The sequence below is a fragment of the Oryctolagus cuniculus genome, chromosome 19 (assembly GCF_051225735.1).
Source record: "Oryctolagus cuniculus isolate XC-2025 breed Fujian yellow rabbit chromosome 19, ASM5122573v1, whole genome shotgun sequence".
NCBI classification, from domain to species: Eukaryota; Metazoa; Chordata; class Mammalia; order Lagomorpha; family Leporidae; genus Oryctolagus; species Oryctolagus cuniculus.
The window spans coordinates 62,965,518-62,989,374 of NC_142885.1; the positions used below are offsets into that span (position 1 = coordinate 62,965,518).

Sequence of the window (23,857 nt, forward strand, 5' to 3'; positions counted from 1 at the left end):
CAGGCCATTAGCAGGGAGCTGGATTGGAAGAGGAGCAGCTGGGACTTGAACCAGCTCCCAATCGAGATGCCAGCCCCGCAGGCAGAGGCTTAGCCTACTAGCCTACTATGCCACAGCACCGGCCCCAAGAGGGCTCTTCCTCATTCCTTGGGCCCAAGTTCTCATGAATTCTCATCCAAGAAGCTTTCCCTGACCATCCTAGCTAGTAACCCCTGTACCACCACCACTAGTCCCTGTTCCTCACTCCATCCTGCCCAGTCCTTTCTGCCACTTCTCATAACTTCTCTTTTATCATGTGAACAAAACTTGTCAGACTTGTTTCAGGGTGTACCATGGTGTGCTGCACACAGCAAACCTCAGCGCATAACTGCTGAACCACATGAAGAGCCCCTGGACGTCACCTTCACAACACTGGCCACATCTCCCACCCCTCTCGTCTTCTGGCTGGGACTGCCGGGAACCTACTTGGAGGGATGCACAGTGATCAGATCATTCCTGGCCAGTGGCCTTCAGCAGCCCCACCCCACCCCCGTGCTTGTCCCGGCACCCTTCAAGCTGGTTCCAGCCCATCTGCCTGTCAAAGAGCACACCACCCACCACAGGCCCGTGGCCTGCCCTGATGCACACACGGTGGTCCCACAGATGGGCCAGGCTGCGCCCCCTCTTGCTCTGCCCCCTCCCAACCCTCTGGTGGCTTCGTTCTCGGTTCCCTGAATCAGTGGCCCAGGAGCTGGCAGGGCCCCCGCCTGTCACCAGGCACATGGCCTTTCTGCTGTGCTGAACGGTCTTCTTGTAGGGCTTTTCTACCACACCAATGCTCTTTAGGGCCAGGGCCCTGGTCTGCCTGGAGTTTGTGGCCCTACACTAAGCACTTCGCCTAGCACAGAGCAGGCATTCCACATGCATTTGTTGAATGACTACATGAATAAATTCATCATGAACTATTTGATCACACGGTCTTTTGGAACTCAAGATTTCAGAAAAACAGATGGTCCCTTTCGAAGCAGGCAAACACTGTAGCCACATGGATTCGATGACATCTGCCTACTTGAAAAACCTTCAGTACCTCCCAGTGCATGGATTGCGAACTGATACAAATACTTCAGAAAATAGTTTGGTGACCTCTTTAAAAAATAAAAATAAAAGCAAACACGCACATCCCATATGGCTCGGCCATTCCATTGTCAGGTTTTACCCAAGAGCAAAGGACATATACGTCCACACCAAAACATTCTTGACAGCTTTATGTGTAATGGTCAAACACTGAAAACAAAATCCCATTAAGAGATGGACAGATAAACTGTGGTACATTCATACAATGCTATACTATTTAACAGTCCGAAGAAATGAAACACTGATACTCCCAGCATCATGGGTGGACCTTAAAAAATCATAGATTGAAACGTCACATGAAAAAGAGTACATATTACAAGGTTTTGTTTATAGGGAATTCTAGAAAATGCACACTCGTATCTACTGTTGTGTGGGGAGAAGGGTATGGGAGGCTAGGAAGGACATGAGGAAACTCGGAGCAATGCTTGTGTACAATGTCTGAGTATACTCATGGTTTCAGGGGTGTTAACATCAAAACATTTTAAATTGTAGACTTCAAACATGTGAGGTGTATTACATATCAATTGTAACTCAATAAAACTTTAGAAAAAAAAAATGCCGGGGCTTCCTGCCAAGATGGATTGGCTTCACCCTCCTGACCAAAGCAACTCAGAAAATGAGAGGAAATACACAAAACAAAACTCAGCAGACCCTTGACAGGACACCAGGAAGCACAGGAGTGTGACCCCAGAGAGGGGAGACTCTTTCCCAATTCATTCCAGAAGGTGAGCATAACTCTGACAGCAAAAACAGAGGACAGAAGGCTACAGACCAGTGCCATTCATGAATACAGATACAAAAAGCCTTAATAATTTGTCAGCAAACCAAACCTAGCAACATATATACAGTGCTCCATCAGCAGGTAACCCAGAGTGAACCTCATCAGAAGCCACTGGAAAGAACTTCTGGAAGGCTGGACCCTCGACCAACAAACCCAAGTTCAACAGCTGGTGATGCCAGGGAGAGCAAATGGCAGGAAAATTCACGGATGAATAAAGGAAGATGGTGGACTGTCCAGGGTCAGGTAGGTGTGTTGGTACCAGCCAGGTGGCCAGGCTTCCAGAAAGAGTCCCAGACACAAGGCTGAGCCCCCAGGGACTGAATATGTTCTATGTGACCCTGACCCCCAGCCCAAACTGAATGTTCTAGATTTAGACACAGCCCAAACTGGAACATTCAGATTTGCTACCCAAGAATTTAAAATTTCAGGGGCCAGAGCTGTGGCACAGGAAGTTAATGCCTTGGCCTGAAGTACCGGCATCCCATATGGGCGCCGGTTCTAGTCCCGGCTGCTCTACTTCTGATCCAGCTCTCTGCTATGGCCTAGGAAAGCAGTAGAAGATGGCCCAAGTCCTTGGGCCCCTGCACCCACTCGGAAGACCCAGAAGAAGCTCCTGGCTCCTGGCTTCGGATCGGCATAGCTCCGACTGTTGCAGTCATCTGGGGAGTGAAACATCGGATAGAGACCTCTCTCTCTCTCTGCCTCTCCTCTCTCTGTGTAACTCTGACTTTTGAATAAATAAATCTATAAAAGGAAAAAAAAAGGAATTTAAAATTTCAGTGGAGGAGATTCCCCGCCTGGGATTCAGTGGGATCAACTCGGTGCCCTTGACGCAAGCCCCATCCATGAATGCCTGCTGCGCAAGAGCCCAGAGCTGGTTGCTTCGTGTCTTCTCTCAAGCTTTTCAGCAACTTCTTGGGTCCTGTGAGCTGCCACAGAGTCTTCAAGAGGCTCCCTGTAGCTCGGGTCAGCCAGAGGCAGTTTCCGTTGCAACCAGAAGAAATTAAAGACCTCAGTGAGTACGACAGTGGCCACAAGTTTCATATTATGAAAGAGTTCTGTCACTACAGAAAACACTGAAAACCCCTGGGCCACAGCCAAGGACCTGTGAATGCAAGTCCCGGGAATCAGATCCGGCTGGAAAGGTATGTGAAATATGGATTCCACAAACGACAGTATGGGAGGACAGAGTTTAAGGGAGAGAGGAAGGCACTAAAGTTTTTTGTTTTTTTTTTTGTTTTGTTTTGTTTTTTAAGATTCATTTCCTTATTTGAAAGGCAGTGTGATAGAAAGAGGGACAGAGAGGTCTTCCATCTACTGGTTCCCTCCTCAAATGCCTTGAACAGACCAGGCCCTGGAATTCCACCCGAATCTCCCACTGGGGTGGCCTTCCCAGGCACATTAATGGGAAGCTGGGTTGGAAGCAGAGTAGATGGAACTCAAACTGGCCCTCTCCTATGGGAACAAGTGTCCCAAGCACTGTTTACCCTGCCGTGCTACGACGTTCACCCCTGCGCTTAAAGTTTCTGAGCAGGGACAGCCTATGCCTAAAGCAATCTTACACTCAGAGGATTCTCCGGCAAGCTATAAAGGACGGAGTATAAATTGGCGATATGTCTGACCCTCAGAGAGGCCGTTCATTGGTCCAGGCATGAGATCATGGCCACTGGAATGACACGCTCAGACCTCTCTCGCTCCCATGCGGTTTCTTACCAACACCTGGCTTGGGGCTGGGTGCTCAGTGAGCACTCAATTAAAGTATGTTAACTGAGAAGTGAATGAAGAGAAGGAACAAAACCCGATTAGTGACAGGGATCAAAGGAGGGGAAGAACGGGTGTCTGGCGTAGGGGTCGAGACGCTGGCTAGGACGCCCATGTCCCACAGCAGAACAGCTGGGTTTGATTCCTGGCTCCAACTGCTGACTCCAGTTTCCTACCTGTGTGAACCCTGGGAGGCAGTGGTGATGGCTGGGGTGGCTGGGTTCTTGCCACCCACATAGAAGACCTAGACTGAGTTCCCATCCATCCCCAGCTTTGGTCCCCTAGTTGTTGTGAGCATCTGGGGAATGGGCCAGCAGATGGGAGCCCCCTCTCTCTTTCAAATAAACAAATAAAAATTAGGGGGGAAAAAGGAGAGAAAAGTAAATTTCATGAGTTTCAACCTTGGTTGGTAATTTCATATGAAACAGAAATGGCAGGAAGTCTGACAAGGTAGGGTGTGTTCTCAGGTGCAAACGTCACACGAGATTGTTTCAAGGCACTGCTGAGCACTTCCACAGGAGTCCGACCAGCAGCAGGAGTTAACAGTGCAGAGCCAGCAGGAGGAGGACACGGAGTGCAGGGCCTGGGGAGTGGGTGGAGGGCAGTCCGAGGGTGGTGATCAGTTAATCTCACGGAGTTCCCCTTGCTTCCTGGAACGGAGGGCTCCTGTGTGCCAGGTGCTGGAAGGCATCACAGGGGCCACGAGAGTGAGAGAGGCTGTGACAGAAATGTCAGCGCATTTGGAGCCTGCCACACTTCTTATAAACGTCCCAGGCACGGCTATCACAGCGTGCCCAGGCCACAGCAGGAAAAGCCAGGGAGCAGTGCCATTCAAGAAGGGGAGGGCCCAGACAAACAGAGGAATACAAAGAACATGTGAAACCATGTGCTGACCCGTGAAGACCCGTGAGAAGAGCCAGACAGGACAGACAACACGGACACGTCTGTCAGCCGCTGCAAGGAAGTGGGGCACAGTCATGGAAGTTAAGTACACCAGTACACTACAGCTTAGGTCTGCACGGCGAAAGAAGAGGAGAGTTAGGAGACAGAGCAGGAGGGCAGCCCTTCTTGCTAAACGAGCAGCTTCAAAAGTTCACAGAAACAGAACTGAAACTTGGCTGTGCTGCAAAATGCTTTGAAATCCACGCAGTTTTTCCATAATATCCATTTTCTACGAACTTTCTGAGAAGCTGTCACTTATTCCTTTGTCACCAATTTGCATTTTTTAAAAATTTGTTTATTTGAAAGGCAGAGTTGGGGGCTGGTGCCATGGCTCACTTGCTTAATCCTCCATCTGTGGCGTCGGCATCCCATAAGGGTGCTGGTTCTAGTCTTGGTTTCTTCTTTTCCACACCAGCTCTCTGCTGTGGCCCGGGAGGGCAGTGGAGGATGGCCCAAGTGCTTGGGCCCTGCACCCGCATGGAAGACCAGGAGAAGCACCTGGCTCCTGGCTTCAGATTGGCACAGTGCCGGCTGTGGCAGCCATTTGGGGAGTGAACCAACGGAAGGAAGACCTTTCTCTCTGTCTCTCTCTGTCTATAACTCTGTCAAATAAATAAAAAAAGAAAAGAAAAGAAAGGCAGAGTTACAGAAAGAAGCAGAGACAGAGAGAGAGAAAAAGAACGATCATCCATCTGCTGGTTAACTCCCCAAATGGCCACAATAGCCAGACCTGAGCCAATGTGAAGGCAGGAGCTTCTTCTGTGTCTCCCATGGGGGTGCAGAGGACCAAAGACTTGGGCCATCCTCCACTGCCCTGCCAGGTGCATTAGCAGGGAGCTGGATCAGAAGTGGAGCAGCCGGGCCTCTAACTGGTACCCTTATGGGAGCTGGTGCTGCAGGCCGGGTCTTTAACCTGCTGCGCCACAGCGCTGGCCCTTCACATTTATTACGATGAATGACTTGAGAACAGTTACGCTGAGTGCACTGTACTGTCTTTAGCCACAGGCTGTCTTGGAAAGCGCCTCTGTCTATCCTCAGGAAGCGTATGACTGCAATGGCTCACAGACGCCAAGCCCAGCTCTTGGCAGGGCTAGAAAGGGTCTTACTAAACTCTTCCTCGAGGAGACCCTGCGGCAGAGGCTTCGGAACACACCGTGTTCAGCCGCAGGGGGCAGACACCAGTGGCGGCTCCCAGCAGTCGGCAGGGAAGGGGCCAATGAGCGAGTCCTAATGAACTCCATCAGGGCTACAGGAGCTGGATCCTGGCCACACAGCCTCAACAGGGGAAGCCAGAGAACCACACATGTCCTCAGAAAGGAAATCTAAACTTCCACAAAACCCACCCCAGGTCTTTCTGAGCAAGAATATCGAGTGTTATAAATAGCAAAACCAAGATTACAATTTGACTGATTTCAGTTATGATGTTAGGAGGGAGCTTGGGCGCTAAGTCAGTGCTGAAGCAAGGGGCAGAAAGCAAACCACAGTGTGAAGACATCACACTGGCCTAGACAACCAACACACCCTCTCCCTCACACGGCCTGAGTAACAGATTCCTGTGGTTCAGTCTGCAGAACACACCTGAGCAGTTCTAACACGGCGCACAGCAGTCTCGTGGGAGGCTGCGGGGGCCAGAGAAGAACCTCCACCCAGAGTGCCCTCCTCCTCCTCCACGCAGCAGAGGGCAGGACCCTGCAGGCCGGAAGGCGGGGAGTGGGTGTGCTTACCTTTATTGTGAGACATGGCGTAGAGGAGGCAGAGCACGAAGAGGGCATGGTAGTCGTCATCTGGGCTGTCCAGGGCATGGTACACCATATCCAGGAAGGGTCTGGAAAGGAGGAGGGGCATACATGAGTGGACTCTGCTTGCAGGGCACTCACTTCCCTTGCCTCTCCTGGCAACTAGCATGGAGTGAGTCCACTGTGTGCCAGTCCAGCACGAGGCACTGCGAGCTCTAGGACAAATGAGACGTGGACGCCGCCGTCTAGAGGGGTAACTCTAGACGGCACAGATCACGCAGTCATTCGACAACTTTCCTCCTGGTGTCCCTAACGCTGGGGATCGACGACACACATTCCTGGCTCTTGGGCACTGCTGCGCCACTCAGCAGAGACTGCACACACACACACTCTCTCTTCAGAACCATGTGGGTCACAAAAGAATGAAGGAAACAGGGCAGTGTGACGGGCAACTGCTACCAGACAAGGCACAACCGTGTGAGCAAGTTCAAGAGCATGGGCCCGGGGCTGGACTGCCTGGGTTAAGATTCTAATCCTGCCTCTGCTTCTCTGCAAACCCCTCGGCCAGTTACTTACCATCCCTCTGACAGAGGTTAGAACCCTGCAGGATTACCGTGAGGACTGGAAAAGGCACTCAGCACGAGGGCAGGCGCTGAGGAGGGGCCGACACATGGGAGCTGCTATCTGATTTCTATTCAGGGCACTTCCCATGATTTCACTGTGCAGGGTCCTGGCCCAGCAGTTTCTTGGCCAGTAAGAACCAACTGCGAGCTCTCTCAGATCTGACACTTTGCGGGTGAGATCCACAGGGCAGCTGCAAACATGGGAACCCGCACATCGCAAATGCTGCCCTTCCAGGTGAAGGACCTGGCCCAGAACAGCTCTTCAATACAAGGACACTGGAACACGCATGGACCTGGCCTAACAGCAGAAGGCGTGGTCCCCTGGCGGGCTGTGGTTGCCCTCTCTGGATGCCAGGTGGAGGCCAAGAGAGTAGAACACCTCAATGGTGACCACGGACACAGCTAACCCCTGGAAGGACACACAAGCTACTGTCAACATCAGTGTCTGTGGGGAGTGAAACTGAGGGGGCAGAGAAACAGGTACACTGTTCTCTGCGGAATCACTTATGCTTTTCAACAAATTAAACTCCACAGATGTTTCACTGAATCAGAACATTAAAATGAAAAATGCAAAACCAGTGAAGATGTACTTTTCATAGCATTTTAAATGAACACATGACACACAAAAATTAAAAGAAGGGGTGGCATGTGGCAGAGTGCGTAAAGCCAATGCCTGCGAAGCCAAACTCCTATGGGCGCCAGTGCATGTCCTGGCCGATTCATTCCCAGTCCAGCTCCCTGCTAATGGCATGGGAAAGCAGCAGAAGATGACTCAAGTGTAGGGGCTCCTGCACCCACTTGGGATATCTGGAAGATGCTCCAGGCTTCGGCCTGGCTCAGCCCTGGCCATTGTGGCCACTTGGGTAGTGAACCATCAGATAGATTTCTCTCTTTCTCTCTCTGTGTGTAACTCTTTCAAATAAATAAATCTTTAAAAAAATTCTTGAAATGTGCATTGTGTTTTTATTTGGGAATACTCTCCACAACCAAGTGCAACGGCAGAGGGAGAGCTGCGTGGACAGACCATCTTTTCTTTCATGAGATGAAGTATTACAAAGCCATTAAGCATTCTGCTTACCAAGTATATCAAGGATGTTTGGGATTTGATATTAGATGGAAAAAAGAACAGGAAATGATAGACACAGGACAATCCAAAATACTGGGGGATGAGGGGCAGAATTCCCAAGGTGCTGATATTGAAAAAAACCTGTAAATAAATAACCAAGTGGTAGCAACAGCTGCTTTGAGAGCTGGTACCTGGAGACTATTTTTCCCCTTCATTATACTTTCATAATTTTTATAAAAATTTATTTATTTATTTGAAAGGCAGAGTCACAGAGAGGCAGAGGCAGAGAAAGAGAGAGAGCGAGCGACTGAGCAGATCTTCCATCCACTGGTTGACTCCCCAAATGGCTTCAATAGCTGGAGCTTGGCTGATCTGAAGCCAAGAGCTCCTTCGGGGTCTCCCTCATGGGTGCAGGGGCCCAAGAACTGGGGCCGTCTTCTACTGCTTTCCCAGGTGCATTAGCAGGGAGCTGGATCAGAAGCAGAGCAGCCAGGACTTACACTGGTGCCCATATGGGATGCCAGCACTGCCACAGTGCCGGCCCCACACTTTCATAATTTTTTAAAGATTTTTCTTTAAGAATACAATGTTTGGAAGGTTTTTCAATTCTGAAGCCTAACCCTAGAAAGCAGGTATAGCCAGTAATGCATGGGAAATACAAGAAGAATTCTACTTTCCTTTGCTGTCTCTGTGGGCAGGTGGATCCAAGCCAAGTCCTGGTCCACGCCCTGGGGGCACATGGCCACGGTCCCTCACCTGCAGCACCTCCTGGCTCTCAGGCCGGGACTCAGCAGATGCAGGCCCTCCTGATTTTTGACAATCAGTAGGAGACAGGAACTCTCCACTACAGTTGGGCTCTTTCCTGGCCTTTGGTCTCACAGCAGAGCAGAGAGCTGGCCCAACAATTCCCAGGCCCACAATGGCCAACTCCAGGCCCCTGAGTCAGCTTCTATGCCATGGTCAAAGATGCCAGTCAAGAGTCACCCAAAGTCAAGTGACAACCCCAGCCAACCCTAAGTCAACTCCTCTTCATTAAAACTCGGAGAGAAAGGAGTTACCCACTGCAACATTCCAGTGTAGCATTTAGGTCTGTTTCTTACCTTTTTACTGAGCATTGCATGGGTGTTTTTCTTCCATTAGCAAAGATACAGCATTATGGTACTACGCAAAATATGTGCTTGGCTTCCATTTACGAGTTCAGAAACTGAACTCATCATGGCTGTAATTCACTTAAAGCAGCAAAAATATTCTACTCTTCCAAAATGTTCCCTCTTGCTTAGCAGCCTCCACCGCTACTCATCGTGGGCTTTCCAGTATTCGCCACCTAACCAATGCTGTGCCCAGCATCTAAAGGCTGGCCCCACCTTCTGTGTTTAGAATGACTTCCTTAAGTTCCAGAGCTTCGGAACTTCATTTTAGCTGCCAAGCAAAATCAAAAAGGTCTTTATAATAACTGATAGCCCACACCATACTCCAATGTTTTTTATTTAGTAGGAACTAAAAATGGCTCTCTTGCACATCTGATAAAAATCAACTCCATCTGTTACACAGCTGAAACATTTGTCACGCAGAGATAGAAACAAGATGTAGAGGGAAACCTTGGTGGGCTTCAAGCCCTCACTGTAGGCTGGCTTAACAAAGAGGATGGGCACTGTGTCTCTCTGCCAGCCCACCCTGAGGGCCCATGACGTGCACTTAGGAAGCTAGCGCAAGGGCTGTGCAGTGGGAAGGCTTCCCAAATGCTTATCGCATGTCTGGGGGCAACACCACTGTGGAGCAGGTGGGGCCACAGCAAGGTTCCAGGAAACGTGACTTGGCTGAGGGTGCAGGAACTGTAGCTTCAGCAGGACACCGTGGAACTGACCTGTCAGGCAAAGGTCAAAGGTGAACAGCAGCTTTGTGTCATGCCTGCTGGGTCCTGCAGGGAGCTTTGTGGTTGGAGGGTGCAGGGCAGTGAATGAGTGAGGCAGAGAGGTCAAGCCCAGCTCCCAAGGGGATCCCTCCTGGAAACAGCAGAGCAGATCCGGAGCGGCCAGTGTGAGGCACGGACCACAACCTTCACTTCACCTAGGGCCCAGGTTCCAAAAGCTACCCTGCGCGTTCTCCAAGGGGCAATCACCCAGCACTGAGTGACAGCTCTGTCCCCAGGCCTCTCAGGAGGAGCCCTGTCTTCAGGTGGTCAGTGGCTGGAGGAGGAAAGAAAGGCAGGGAAGCAGTGCAGCCTGGCCATCTGGTGGGTGGAGGAGGCCAGTGCCCCAGCTGAGCCCATCTCCTCCTGACGCAGCGAGCCCCAGCCGGCAGCGGTGGCCTGAGCTCTGGGCAGGGCCCGGGGCCGTACCTGCTCCACTGCACGCTCTCGGAGCTCGTGGCGGCGGCACTCTTCTCCTCGTCCGTGGTGTTCTGCTCCTGCACGGAGCTGCAGGCGGCCAGCTCCGAGAGCTTGCTGCGCTCCATGATCACCATTTCGATCTCTGGAAGCAAACACGAGGCGGGGGTCAGCCCAGAGGGCTCCACAGCGCTAGGTTTACCCAGGGACTCAGATCTGGGAACACGCACACGAAAATCGCTCCTAACGTGTCAAGCAAATGCCCATCGATGGCGACAGAAACACCAGCAACGCGCTGGGGGAGAAATGAGGCAGAGGCCAAAACTGCTCTCTCAGTCATCTCGGCAGCACCAGGAACCAAGCGCCTGGGTTTGACAACAGAACACAAGCTGTCATCGTTTATTTCATTTCAAGATTAAAGATATTTATTTTACTTTACTGGTACTACATTTCTGCCCCCAAAGGATCTGAGGCAGCCTCACAGACGTGCTATGTGGTTAATCACACACAATGCAAGTCAGGGGAATGTTCGGAAGCTGTCCACACTCTGACACGCCGGAAGCCTTGTTTCCCGCCCATCTACAACGTGCAGAGGGAACAGGGAGGTTAGGAACTTTTTCACCCCCAATTAAATACGGGCAACTCGTAGCAGCCCATGTAGACGTGGGGCGCGTTTCTGCTTTTCGGGCAGAGTTTGGTAGAACACTGTCGTCTCGGGCCACGTTTTCAGGTGCCCTCCTCTCGGAGTCCTCCGCCCCGTGGGATGTGCAGTCAGCCAGCCCTTGGCACTGGGGGTTCGGGTCACTTCCCCACCTCGGGGAGACACACTGGGGAGTAACAAGATGCTGAAAGGTGAGCCTGCGTTTCTGCTTCCAGAGACAGCACACCGAGGGCTCTGCCGGGGCCTTCACCGCGGTCTCCCGGCACTGGGCTCTGCTTCCTTGCTTGCTGCCCTAACCCAGATGATTTGAAATGGAAATAAGCTCATGTTAACCTTCTGTTCAAAACTCCCAGTGCTTCCCATCACACTCAGGATGGAATCCAAATGCCTTCCCACAGCCTCGAGGACTCGCACAGCCTGGCCCCCGGCCACTGCTGATCTCACCCACTGGCCCTCTCTGCCTCGCCGGCTCATGTCACTCCAGTGATGCAAGCATCTCTCTAGAGGACACCAAGCTTGTTTCTGCCCCAGGACCTTGGCACGGCTGCTTCCTCTGCCTGCAGGCCTGTGACCCTAGGGCTCCCCTACCCGGGCGTGACTCGGTCACACCGTTCAAGACTCAGCTCAAATGTCACCTCCTTGGAGACATCTTTTTGGATGCCCTCTCCAACTGTGCTTTCCAGATCATTACGACTACACTGCATACCTTGCTCGGATTTCGTTACTTTCTGCCCAGAGTCTTTTTCCCATCCCCAAAACCCATTCATTCAGCTGTCACTCACAGGCCTCTCTGGGCTGACAGAGTTTCTTAGAGCTTTTCCCTTTTGCTGACCTTGACAATTGGAGAATGGGTTAGGATTTTGAAGGATCCCTGGATCTGGGTTTGTCAGATGTTTTTCTGGCAGTGAGATGGGGGTTATGGGTTGGGAAGGAGGCCATGAAAGAAAGTGCCCTTCTCTCAGAGCCGGCACTGTGGCACAGTGGGTTAAGGCCCCAGCCTGCAGTGCCGGCATCCCATATGTACACTGGTTCGAGTCCCAGCTGCTCCTCTTCTGATCCAGCTTTCTGCTATGGCCTGGGAAAGCAGTACAAGATGGCCCAAGTCCTTGTCCTAAAACAGACAAGCAAAAACAAAGTGCCCTTCTCACCACATCACACCAAGGGCCACTGGAACACGACCTGTGACTGCTCCACTTTCTGCTTGGCTGAGCTCATCTAGCACTCCTCTGCTTTCCCCACTGTGAAGCTACTCCTCCCTCCTCCCTCCTCCCTGTGTCCTGGGGAAGGAAGCCACGAGGCGCAGGCCACACCTGAAGAATGGGGAGCTGTGCCCAACCTCCGCGAGTGTCCGCCTCAGTTATCTGCAACTCCTCTGCAGACCTGCCCCCCGCCTGCCCGCCCACCTTGATTCCACTTCGCAGCATCGACAGCCATAGGATTTGCTGTCCTCCACTGTCTCCTGCTGCCTGCCCACCTCTGCTGCAAGGCGGGCTTCAGCAAGGTAGCGGCCTTCTCTGGTTCTTCTCCGTGTCTCTAGCGGCTAACGGGTATCTCCTGAATGGATGACTGGTCTCACCCAACAAGGGAAGTTCTGGCAGTGGGTAGGGCTGGCACTGACTCCTGGTGGCTGAGACATGCAAGCCCCCAGTCGTCCACCGACATGTGCACAAAGTGTTCTTGTGGGGAGACGCCTCACACCACCTCCCCTCTTACCAGAACTCTGTTAGGCACAAGTGCATTTGCGACCCCCAGCTGGAGTGCACCCCACACATGGGACCTGAACTGGAAGACTTAGATGGTCCAGCTCCTGCCTCTCAACCTGACCGGAGGCCAGATGCCAGAGATGGGAGTCTCCTGCCCAGCCACAGACTGTGCCCTCACGAGGCAGGTGCCTATGCTGGAATCTAAAGGGACTGTTGCAGCAATAACTTGGCCTGGTTTTGCTCAAACTACAGTCGCTTGCTTCCCTTTCTGATTTCTTGTCACTTCTCTGTAATACTTATTTATTTCATCTGAACTATCTCACTGTTTTCCCATTTAAATAAAGCTTAAAAGGAAACTTTAAATCACTGTTACACCCCTCAGGCAAGCAATCTCACTTGTAGAGATTTATCTGGACGCTCCAACAATATGAAAATGTCTATACACAAGAATACCCACAGCACTATTACTTGTAATTGCAAAATACTGGAAACTACCTAAATGCCCAGGCGTGAGAGGCTGGCTGAATAAACTGTAGTCCATGCAGTGCAGCTGGGAAGAAGAATGAGGAAGGCCTCCGTGAACCGATAAGGACTGACTTGTGGAGACACAGAAGTGACGGAGCCAAGGAGCACATGCAGTATGCTACCCAAGTGTGAGCAGCAGGACCAGAGAGGGCACAGCTGGTGAAGCACCGCCTGCGAGGCCAGCGCCCCATACGTGCACCAAGTCAAGTCCTAGCTCCCTTCTAATGTGAATGGGCAAGCAGCAGAACACGGCCCAAGTACTTGGCTCCTGCCACCCACACAGGAGACCCAGATGGAGTTCCATGTTCCTGGCTTCAGCCTGGCCCAGCTCGGGCCCTCTGGAGAGTGAACCAGCAGGTGGAAGATCTCCCTTTCTGTCCCTCCCTCTCTCTCTGTAACTCTGCCTTCCAAATAAATCTTCAGAAGAAGAAGAAGGCAGAGAGAGCACATGGAAAGCTGGTTATCCACAGTGGAGAGAAACACAGGAAAGAGACTCCAGAAAACAAGCAGGTCGGCTGCCCACAGTGCTGCAGAGAAAGGACAGGGGACAGGCAGGAGGGAAGGCCACTTCTTTGGACATAAGTTCTTGCAATTTTGAGGGTTAATACTCTATTAAATAAGTACTTTTAAGCAATTAAATCAATAAGAAGGGAAAGGAGTACCCTAAACTGAAAAGAAATTATTTATTCAAAATAAATGCCACACCTTCCCCAGGAAGCTAACACCAGCAGTTATGCAGATGATAGTGGACTCGAAACCCGCAGTCTGGGGATGGTGAAGACTAGGCAGGGCTGGGGCAGGGAGAACTGCAGCCACACCCTGGACTCTGTTTTATATATCAAACCATCCCGGCGAAGCAATCCTAAAGCTTTTATATTGGAGGACTGAGCAGATCAACGTGTGGATCTGCCAGGGCTCGCTCTGCGGAAGGGACACACAGATGTGGACTGGGCAAGACTTGAACGTGACTGGAACTGCTGGTAACTGTATGTCTCACAATTCCTGAAATGTTTATGTGTCAGCATGTGTGTATGTTTTTACATGTTTGCACATACGCTTCAGTGTGCCTTTTGTGTATGTATGTGCCTGTGTGCCCTACTTCTGCCCACTGTATGCATATGTATGCACGCATCAGTGTGTATTTTACCTACATGTGTGCACACATGTCCTAGCTGTGTCCACTGAAAGATGCAAACATAAAGACCCCCCAGGAGCCATGAGCTCCACTGGCACCCAGATCTTGACTTCTAACAGTACTGGCCATTGGGAGGAGCTAGGGCAGAGAAAAGACCAATTTCATGGATGGGTGGAGTAAGTACAGGATGAACACTGAATGGCCCATTATACCAAAAAGTTTTAAGGGAATGACGAAGAAAAAATGATGGGGCTTACCCCACGACACAGCTGCCAGCTAGCTCCCACGGGCCACCTCTGGAATGCTTTGGACACCAAATAATGAAACACAAGCTACTAGGAAACGAGATCATGGGTCCACTGGCAGAGGTAGATGAGTAATGCATGGGCAGAGAGGACGGATCCTGCTTCCAGGAGAGGCCCAAGGCTGACTCTGAAACAGGAAGACGGTGCTGAAGTTTGAAAGTCAGCTCACCACCATCACAGCAGAGACTGGGTCAGGCACACACCACCCTAAGAGGATTTTTTTTTTTTCTGGACAGGCAGAGTGGACAGTGAGAGAGAGAGACAGCCACTGTGGCCGGCACACTGCAGCCGGCACACTGTGCTGATCTGAAGCCAGGAACCAGGTGCTTCTCCTGGTCTCCCAAAAGGGTGCAGGGCCATCCCTTAAGAGGGAATTTTAACGAAATGCAGGGTATCTCACAGTGCACTGTTCCAAGGAATCTCCTCACTGACTGCTCATCAGCTGCAAAGCACAGTTAGAGTAATTACACAGCAGAGAAACTGGGCAACGCGGAAGCAGACGACCACCGTGAACATCAGCCAGGAGGCACAGAGGACATCCTGGGCCTCGGCATGTGATACCCCTGGGAGGGCCAGGGCGGCAGTCACGTCACATCCTAGCCGGGAGTGCAGAACCTGGGTCTAACCATAGGGAGCATCAGGCAGAGACAAAATGAGCGACGCTTTATTAGAACTAAAAGGGAGGTTCTGAATTCTCTGAGAAAAGCAAACGTGGTCAAAGACAAAGACAACGTGGAAATGTCCCAGAGCAAAGCTGGAGACACGGCACCTGAAGGCACTGTCTGCCCTGCCCTGGATCGCGTCCCGGAGGGGAAATTCACCTTAAAGGACATCAGGCCAGGGACACAACCACAACGGTTGGAAATCTTAGACAAATGGATAAGCAAAGTGTAGAACATTCATACAGTGTAATATTACTCAGCCTTAAAAAGAAAGGAAATCCTAACCCATGCAACACCATGGATGAACTTGAAGACATTATTTTAAGTGAAGTAAGCTGGATATGTATATATTTTTAAAAAAAAACTGTATGATTTCACTTATATGAGGTGCCTGCTGCAGCTGTCAAATCCACAGAGATGGAGGGCAAAACCGTGGGTATCAGGGGCTAGGGGAGGGGAAATAGGGAGCTACCATTAATGGGTACGGAGTCTCAGTTGTGCAAGATGACAGTCATGGACAGGGATGGTGGTGATGGTTACACAACTCCAAACAGGATGAACACTACTGAACTTTACACTGGGGGCCAATGTTGTGGCACAGCAGGATAAGCTGCCATTTGCAACACAAGCACTGGTTCAAGTCCTGGCTGCTCCACTTCTTTTTTTTTTTTTTTTTTTTTTTTTAAGATTTATTTATTTATTTGACAGGTAGAATTACAGACAGTGAGAGGGAGAGACAGAGAAAGGTCTTTCATCCACTGGTTCACTCCCCAAATGTCTGTGACAGTCAGAGCCGAGCTGATCTGAAGCCAGGAGCCAGGAGCTTCTTATGTGTCTTCCCCGTGGGTGCAGGGGCCCAAGCACTTGAGCCATATTCTACTGCTTTCCCAGGCCATGGCAAAGAACTGGATCAGAAGTGGAGCAGCTGGGACTCGAACCGGCACCCATAAGGGATGCAGGTACTGCAGGCCAGGGCTTTAATACACTGGAGCACAGCACTGGCCCATCCACTTCTGATCCAGCTTCCTGTTAATGTGCCTGGAAAAGCAGCCGATGACGGCTGAGATACCTGGTACCTTGCCATCTATGTGGGAAAACTGATGGGATCCTTGCTCCTGATTTCAGCACGGTCCAGCCCTGGCTATCGCAGCCATTCAGGGAGTGGACCGGTAGACAGAAGATTTTTCTGTCTTTCCTTCTTTCACTTTTACTCTGCCTTTCAAATATTTTTAAAAACCAATTTCCCTATGCACAATTTTTAAAAATGGTTATGACGGCAGACTCTATGTTATGTGTATGTTATCACACTGTTTTCAAAGGTAGGAAAGGCCACATCTGTCAGGGAGCCGGGCAGCAGCTGTGCTGGGAGGAGCCAGTGCAGGCCACCACAGCCTGAGGACCCTCAGGGCAAGGACGTGGACTGCTCCCTCCTGAGACGACTCTGGCCAGGCCCTTGAGTTTCCCTGGTTCTCTCACACACAGATTTCTGAAGGAACAGCAATAATTTATCAACCTGCCTGGGATGATGCACATCCTAACCTGATCAATATTTGGTAAATGAAGTGCTTTTCAGAGAAACGACAGGCATGACCTCCTAATGGTCTGACTTCACAGATCAAGGATTTGCTCCGTGGTCCTGTGTCCTGTTTCAGAAGTCACAGCAAGGACAGACGCTAAGAAGCGGGAAGCTGAGCTCAAGACCTCCAAAGGAGGGTGAAGGGCAAGGGAAAGCGCACGCTGGTTACCTAGGGAATACGGGAAGGAGTGTGCGGGACGGGCTGGCTCTGAGCAGGATGTCCAGAAGCGAAGCAGCTGTGGCGAGACGGCGCGGGTGTGCGCGGAGGACTTCGGGGCCCTGCCTTGTTTTCTTTATCTTGCACTGAGCAGTCAGGCTCTGGAGCCACACTGGTTTTCCGGGAAGCTGCTCTTCAGAAGATCTGTCCTAACTCACCTTCAGTCTTCCTCCTTGTTACATCAGCTAAGCCCAGTGAAAAGCTGGCAGGCCCACATCTCCCTGCTACAGCAGCCCATCTCCCCCGGTAATACACGCTCATGTCTCCCATGGTGATACACGCACACCCCCACTTATTAGTCACAGAAACAACGGAGAAGTGGGTCCCACAGACACTCTCCAGGTCCCCAAGCACAGAGTCCATCCAACCAAACTCAAACACAGCTCCGCCCTCATGTTGGCCGGGCCCCTCCTCAGTGCTCCCGTATCTTGCCACAGTGTGGATGTCCTCACGTATGACAACCTGAGGGCTGGGCCCTTAGAAGCCCCCTCTGAAGGAGAAAAGCACAGAGAGGGTGCTGACTTGCCGACGGTCACACAGCTGCACAGGGGCAGGGTAGGACTCAACCTCCGAAGTCTGTACAGTCAGTCCCTGGCTCACCCCAGTCAGAATGCTGCCAGCCTCGGGTTGGCTCTGGCTTTGCAAGAGGAGCCACAAACAACACCAGGTTCCATCCATTCTGGTGGAGACTTGGGGCAAAAAGCCAATGCTGGGCTCCAGCCTCTCAGGTGTCCCTCAGATCCGAGCTGCCCCGGCAGGTTCAAAGTCAGTCCTGTTGCCTGCACTCTGTTCTTTCTGGAACTCCAAGAAGGGAGCAGGCTCTGAAGGTCAGGCTGTGCAAGGAACGTTTGCCTTTCTCCACAAGCCAAACAGCAACGCCAAACTCTGCATTTCAAACAAATATTTCCCACCATTCAATCTCTCATCTCAGCTCTGCTTATTAAGTTACTGCTTAAATGAGTCCAAACAGCGATGGCTGTCCTCTCAGACCAGGGCAAGCGAAGAAGTGAGCCTGCTCCCTGGCTGCTTGGGCTTCCTGGGAAGGGCAAGCACTTCTGGATTCAGGGACTGAGACGTCCCTCTGCTTCCTTTTAATAGTCAACGTCTGCAAATTTAGGGGCCCTGTGATTTCTTGGTTTCTGAATGAGTCACCCGTTACTGGGACCTGAGGCAGAGTAAATTTCTTTGCAAACTGGGGACAGCAGTGGATGGGCCTGGGGCACACATTCATTTCTCACAACTTCCTCATCTAGGTTTAAATGTGGAGGAGGTGTGAATTCTGGGTGCTGCCCTCGTGAAAAACACACACTAATGCCACATTCAAATCGGGTCATGGCAAAACCATGTCTCATGAGCACATGCTCTCTTGACTCGTGTGTTTTACTGTACCTTTTAAAGTCAAGATTTCACTACAAAAACGGGGTCGGGGAGGGCTGGGGCCAGCATCTTTCCTTAGACATCCCTGTGTCTGTTACAACCATGCTGTTGTGAAGCCCCAGATGCAGGGACAAGGAAAGTAGCTTTCTAGAGAAGAAGTCAGACAGAGGTGAAAACAGCCGCACGTCCACCTCAACAGAAGGGAGGAGACGGCCTTGAGAGGGGTGAAGGGAACCTGGAAGAAAATGTAGATTTGGGGAGAGGAGGAGTTCGGGGGGGATTCTGCGTTTCTCTTGGCCCAGCATCCACACTCTCTGCTTCGCTAAAAGCACCTGTTTGTACGAGGAGCCACTGGAGGGGAGCATGTGACCCAGACTCGCCAATCAAGGCAACACATGCCCCATGGGGAGTGGGACATGGCTACACGCCAGCTTGTATCTCAATGCTGCTCGCTCCCAAGACTTAGGCTGCAGCCACAGGCAAGGGGAAGCTCCCTTTCCACTGCATGGCCAAGCTGGCCAGAAGTGAGCCTGCTGCTGCTGTTGGCCACTGCTGCAGCTGGGTCCAGCCTCACCCAAGCCCCCAGTTACATGAACTGCAAGTACCCTTTTTTGTGTAAGCTGGTGTGAACTGGACTTCTAAAATATCGTCATTGAAAAAAAAAAAGGACTGTGTGAATTAAGTTGTTTTTAATATTCCTAACTACCAAATGGGGAACTTGAAGTACAGAGCTCAAGGGGACTGCCACAGGCACCCGGGACACCTGGATGCTGAGACAGGACCACAGGCATCTCCCCATCTTCTAGACAACTCCCCATTTACATCTGCAGCGTGAATGGGGAAGGTGCCTGACACCCTCGCAAGTGACAGGAACTCAGTTTCCCTCCAGCACGGATACAGCGTGAGGACAGAACCCGACTGACCACAGCTTCAAACAGGAAAATAACTGGGAGATCAACTGTATGACTGCATAGGTTCCAGGATGCAACTGCTGTGGGCCATCGGGATGATCTGGGAAAACCGCGTTTGCTTATGGTGGGCTGTATGGGAAGATGACAGCTCCATCACATTTTGAAAAAATGAATTCAAGAAATTAGGAGAGAACCAAAACTGCCACTGGGGTCACTGGGAGCCATGCTTGGCCAAACTCTGAAATCAGTGTCAGCTGTCCCAAAAAAGCCTCTGGAGAAATTCTTCAGCCCTGTTTGGTACGGTCTGGCCAAGTAGATGCCTGGAAAATCTGCTTTGAGCAGCTGACGGGAAGTCCTCCCCTAGACTCCTGCCCAGGGCAGCCGGGCTGCGCATCCGGCAGAACTGACAGCAGACTCGCCAGGCTGGTCTGTAGCCCCTGTGAGCTAGGACTAGCCCACCCGATGCTTAGCTGCACTGCACTTTTGGGGCCAAAGCTGCCCCGTCCAGAACGCTGTTAGTCACGGCTAAAGCCTAGTTAGAGAGCATCCCTTAAATGGACTGGAATGAAAGTGGTAGCATCTTTCAAAAACAAGATTGGTGAGAACACAGTGTGCACACCAAGGGGAAGACACCCATTTCTCCCCCAGAGTGGCTGCATGGTAGCTAAACCTAAGGTTTCAGCAGACAAACTTCTCCTACGTTAACACAAAAATTCAAGATGACCTAAATGAGGAAGTAAGTATGAATTACCTTGTGTTTGTCCCTCACCTCCCCGCCAAAGAGCTATGTGTTGGTAAAGGTTTCCCAGACCAAAAAGAGAATTCCAAAACCAACATGCTGACTGTTAACTTTAAGTAGGAGTAAAGCAGACTGGAGACAGCCTTGCAAAGAGGCCCGGTGGTAGCACAGAGAGGTTCTGGTCACATGCACTGAGATGGGATTGCGTCACTGACTGACATACTGCTAAGAAAATCATACTGGGCCAGCAGGGATCAGGGCTGGGCTGGGTTCTGACTGCAGAGTCACAGGCAAATGAACCCACACTCACTGATTCTGTGGGCAGCTCTGTGCTACAGCTGCAGATGTCCAGGACTGGGGCCTCGCCAGAGGCCATGCTGGTGGGCTAGGGAGAGTCGGCTTCGGAGCAGCCCCGGCAAGTCCAGGCCCAGAAGGCCAGCTGGCAACAAGTGCTGCTCCCCACAGCCCGAGTGCAGCACAGCCAAGCCTAGCCAGGAGGTGTGGCTGGGCCCTCCCAGGGCAACCAGAACCCCCTGCTCCACTTTCACCTAGCATCCACGCCCCATCACCTCTCTACACCCTAGTGCCTTGAGGCCACAGCCAGAGACCCCATCTGTGTGGCTGTGAGCCCAGCCCATGACACAACCAACTGGAAAGTTCAAGTCTGCTTGATCCCGGAGCAAAAGCTCTCCAGTTCAGGGAGTTTCTAGTATCTCAATGAGGAGGTGAAAAAAAACACAAACCAAATATCTCAGACCAGAGCAAAACAAGACGTGGGTAATTCTGTTTACTGAATGTTCATGACCACATACAAGTGTACCACACTCTAAACAGATAAGACTTAGAAAAACCTTGTTGTAAGAATCTAAGGGAGCACTCTTGATTATGTGATTCCAAAAATACATAATCTATGCAAAGCAAGTAATTTCCCTAACTGTGGGCCCTCTTTTCTTTCCATACTGTGTTGGACACAAATCATAATCCCAGGTCATCAGGAACAGTAGCAGCAGCAACAGGGACAAAGATGATGACAATAAAACTAGCAGCAGCCACGAACACTGATTAGCATTTGACTAAGGGTCAGGCATTGTGAGTGGTTTATGCTGTGGATTCACATCATTCTCACAGTAACACTGCAGAGTGGGTACTGCTGTGGCCCTCCTGTTACTGAAAAATCTCACTCTAGGTCACCCACAGAACAGGGGGGACTTGTCCCAGATCCATCATAGCATAGGCCACAGCTCCCTCCAACTGGCTGTGTATATAGAATAAGCTATACAGTGGGCATAGGAAATGAAAGAGCACCACTGGACACACGTGGGGCAGCAGGTCAGGGCGGACAAGAGCACAGCCTCACTGGCTGGCGGGCATGGGGGTGTTCACGGGGGTACTCACCTTCACTCTCCCCACTCGTCTTCACGCCTGCGGGACCACCCTCTGTGCCTTTAGCCTTCTCGGCATCTTCCTGGGCATCCTCGGTGGGCCCTTTCTCCTCGTCTTCCTCCTCCCCAACGTTTTTGTAATTGGGTCTCTTTTGCACCCGCCTCTTGCCCTTGTGCTTGTTCATCTCAAGGGACCGTTCAAGTGTCTCAGGGGGTTTAACGAAGCACCGAATGCTGGGCTTGGCCTAGGGAAGTCCAACAAAAGCAACACATGAACACTGGAATTGCACTGGACATGATCAGGCTCACTGCAAGTTTCTGCCTACGAAATTCATCGCTAAGCAGCATTTGTTGCTTGGGACACTCACATCCCATACTGGACTGCCTGGTTCAAGGCCAAGCTCCAGCTTCCTGTTAATACACACTGAGAGAGGCAGCAGATGACGGCTCAGGTACTTGGGTCCCTGCCACCCATGTGGGAGACCCAGATGAAGCTCCTGGTTCTGGCCTAGGAGCCCCAGCATTGTAGGCATTTGGAGAATGAGCAAGTGAATGGAAAATCTCTTTGTGTCTGTCTGCATCTCTCTGCTTTTTCCTTTCAAATAAAATAAAAACGAAAAGAGGGACCAGTGTTATGATGAAGCCAGTTAAGCCTGCACTTGCGAAGCTGGCATCCAATATCAGGTGCTGGTTAGGGTCCCATGTGCTCTGCTTCTGATACAGCCTTGTGCTCATGCACCTGGGAAAGCCCAAGTAAGGCCCAAGTACTCGGGGCCTTGCCATTCACATGGGAGGACAGTATGGTGCTCCTGGCTCCTGGCTTCAGCCTGGCCCCAGCCCTGGCTCTTGTGACCATCTGGAGAGTGAACAAGTGGATAGATGATCTCTTTCAAATAAATTTAAAAAAATTTTTTTAAAGAATAACTAAAAACAAAGAGCCAGGTATGCTAGACTTAGTCATATGGTGGCTCTCTTCAGAAAGGGAAGCTGGTAAGCTCCGGGAATGCACTGACAGTTAACCAGCCCCAAGGGAAGGAGTTAATCCCTGGAAAATCAAAGACTCCAAAGAGTGATGAAGGAGCCCCGTGTCCCACGCGGTTCATGTCCCATACGGCAGAATCTCAGTCTTCTTTTTAAAAGATGTATTTATTTATTTGAAAGTCAGAGTTATACAGAGAGAGGAGAGGCAGAGAGAGAGGTCCTCCATCCAATGGTTCACTCCTCTATCGGCCGCAACGGGGAGAGCTGAGCCGATCCAAAGCCAGGACCCAGGAACTTCTTCTGGGCCTCCTGTTACTGAAAAATCTCACTCTAGGTCACCCACAGAACAGGGGGGACTTGTCCCAGATCCATCATGGCATAGGCCACAGCTCCCTCCAACTGGCTGTGTATACAGAATAAGCTATACAGTGGGCATAGGAAATGAAATGAAATGAAACGTGGGTCAGGGGCCCAAGGGCTTGGGCCATCTTCTTACTGCTTTCCCAGGCCATAGCAGAGAGCTGGATTGGAAATGGAGCAGCTGGGACTAGAACTGGTGCCCATATGGGATGCTGGCGCTGCAGGCCAGGGCGTTCACCCGCTGAGCCAGAGCACCGGCCCCAGGAACCTCAGTCTTTACAACAATGACAAACTTTACAGCTGAGAACAGAGAGGCTCCAAGAGTTAGCAACTTCCCCAGTGCCACATGGACCCTGAGCTGCAGAGACAGAATCAGAACCAAAGCTCGCCCCAAGTCCAAAACAAAGGACAGACATGCAAACGGACCAGGCATGGCAAGGAACAAAGACAAGAGAAAACGCATTTGCTCGGGGCAGGATCCAGACCGAGATGTTTTTGTTTCCATACTCTGGATGATGCTCAGTTATCATTTCCTCATTTTAAAAAAGTCTGAAAATAAACTTTTCCATTATCTTGATGCTGATGATCCATCTTCTGAGTTCACCCCCAGCAGCCACCAACTGTAATCTGGGGGCCATGGTACTTTGCCAGTAAGTGGAATGTGCTCAAAGAACACAGATTAATTTCAATAATGCTCAAACAAAACCCAACTGAAAGCTAAATTAGCATATAAATTCAAACATTAATTTTTATTTACCCACTTTAGATTATTCAAAAACGACAGAAAAACTGAGACATGATTCTACTATGTAGGAAACCCTAATAGCGATTACAGACACCAACCAGCCAGGGTCCAGAGATGGGAGACTTCTAAGATGTGGGGCGTGACAGACAGCATCCATCAGAGCAAACGTAGGAGGCTGTGTGACCAAGTGCAGCCCTGGCTGCCCTCCATCCTCTGCTGAAGGACCTACG

General features: G+C 51.0%; 1 protein-coding gene across 9 annotated transcripts in view; it reads right to left on the reverse strand.

Annotated features, from left to right (window-relative positions):
* Window positions 1-23,857, reverse strand: part of CLEC16A (C-type lectin domain containing 16A) — a 207,076-nt gene that overhangs the window by 126,820 nt on the left and 56,399 nt on the right. For all 9 annotated transcript variants that reach the window (XM_051847431.3, XM_051847430.3, XM_070065000.2 and 6 more), the window contains exons 10-12: window positions 21,555-21,786; window positions 10,361-10,493; window positions 6,322-6,422 (exon numbers count right to left, since the gene is read on the reverse strand). In XM_051847431.3, coding sequence (XP_051703391.1) covers window positions 6,322-6,422; window positions 10,361-10,493; window positions 21,555-21,786 — 466 coding nt within the window. The remainder of the gene's footprint in view (window positions 1-6,321; window positions 6,423-10,360; window positions 10,494-21,554; window positions 21,787-23,857) is intronic.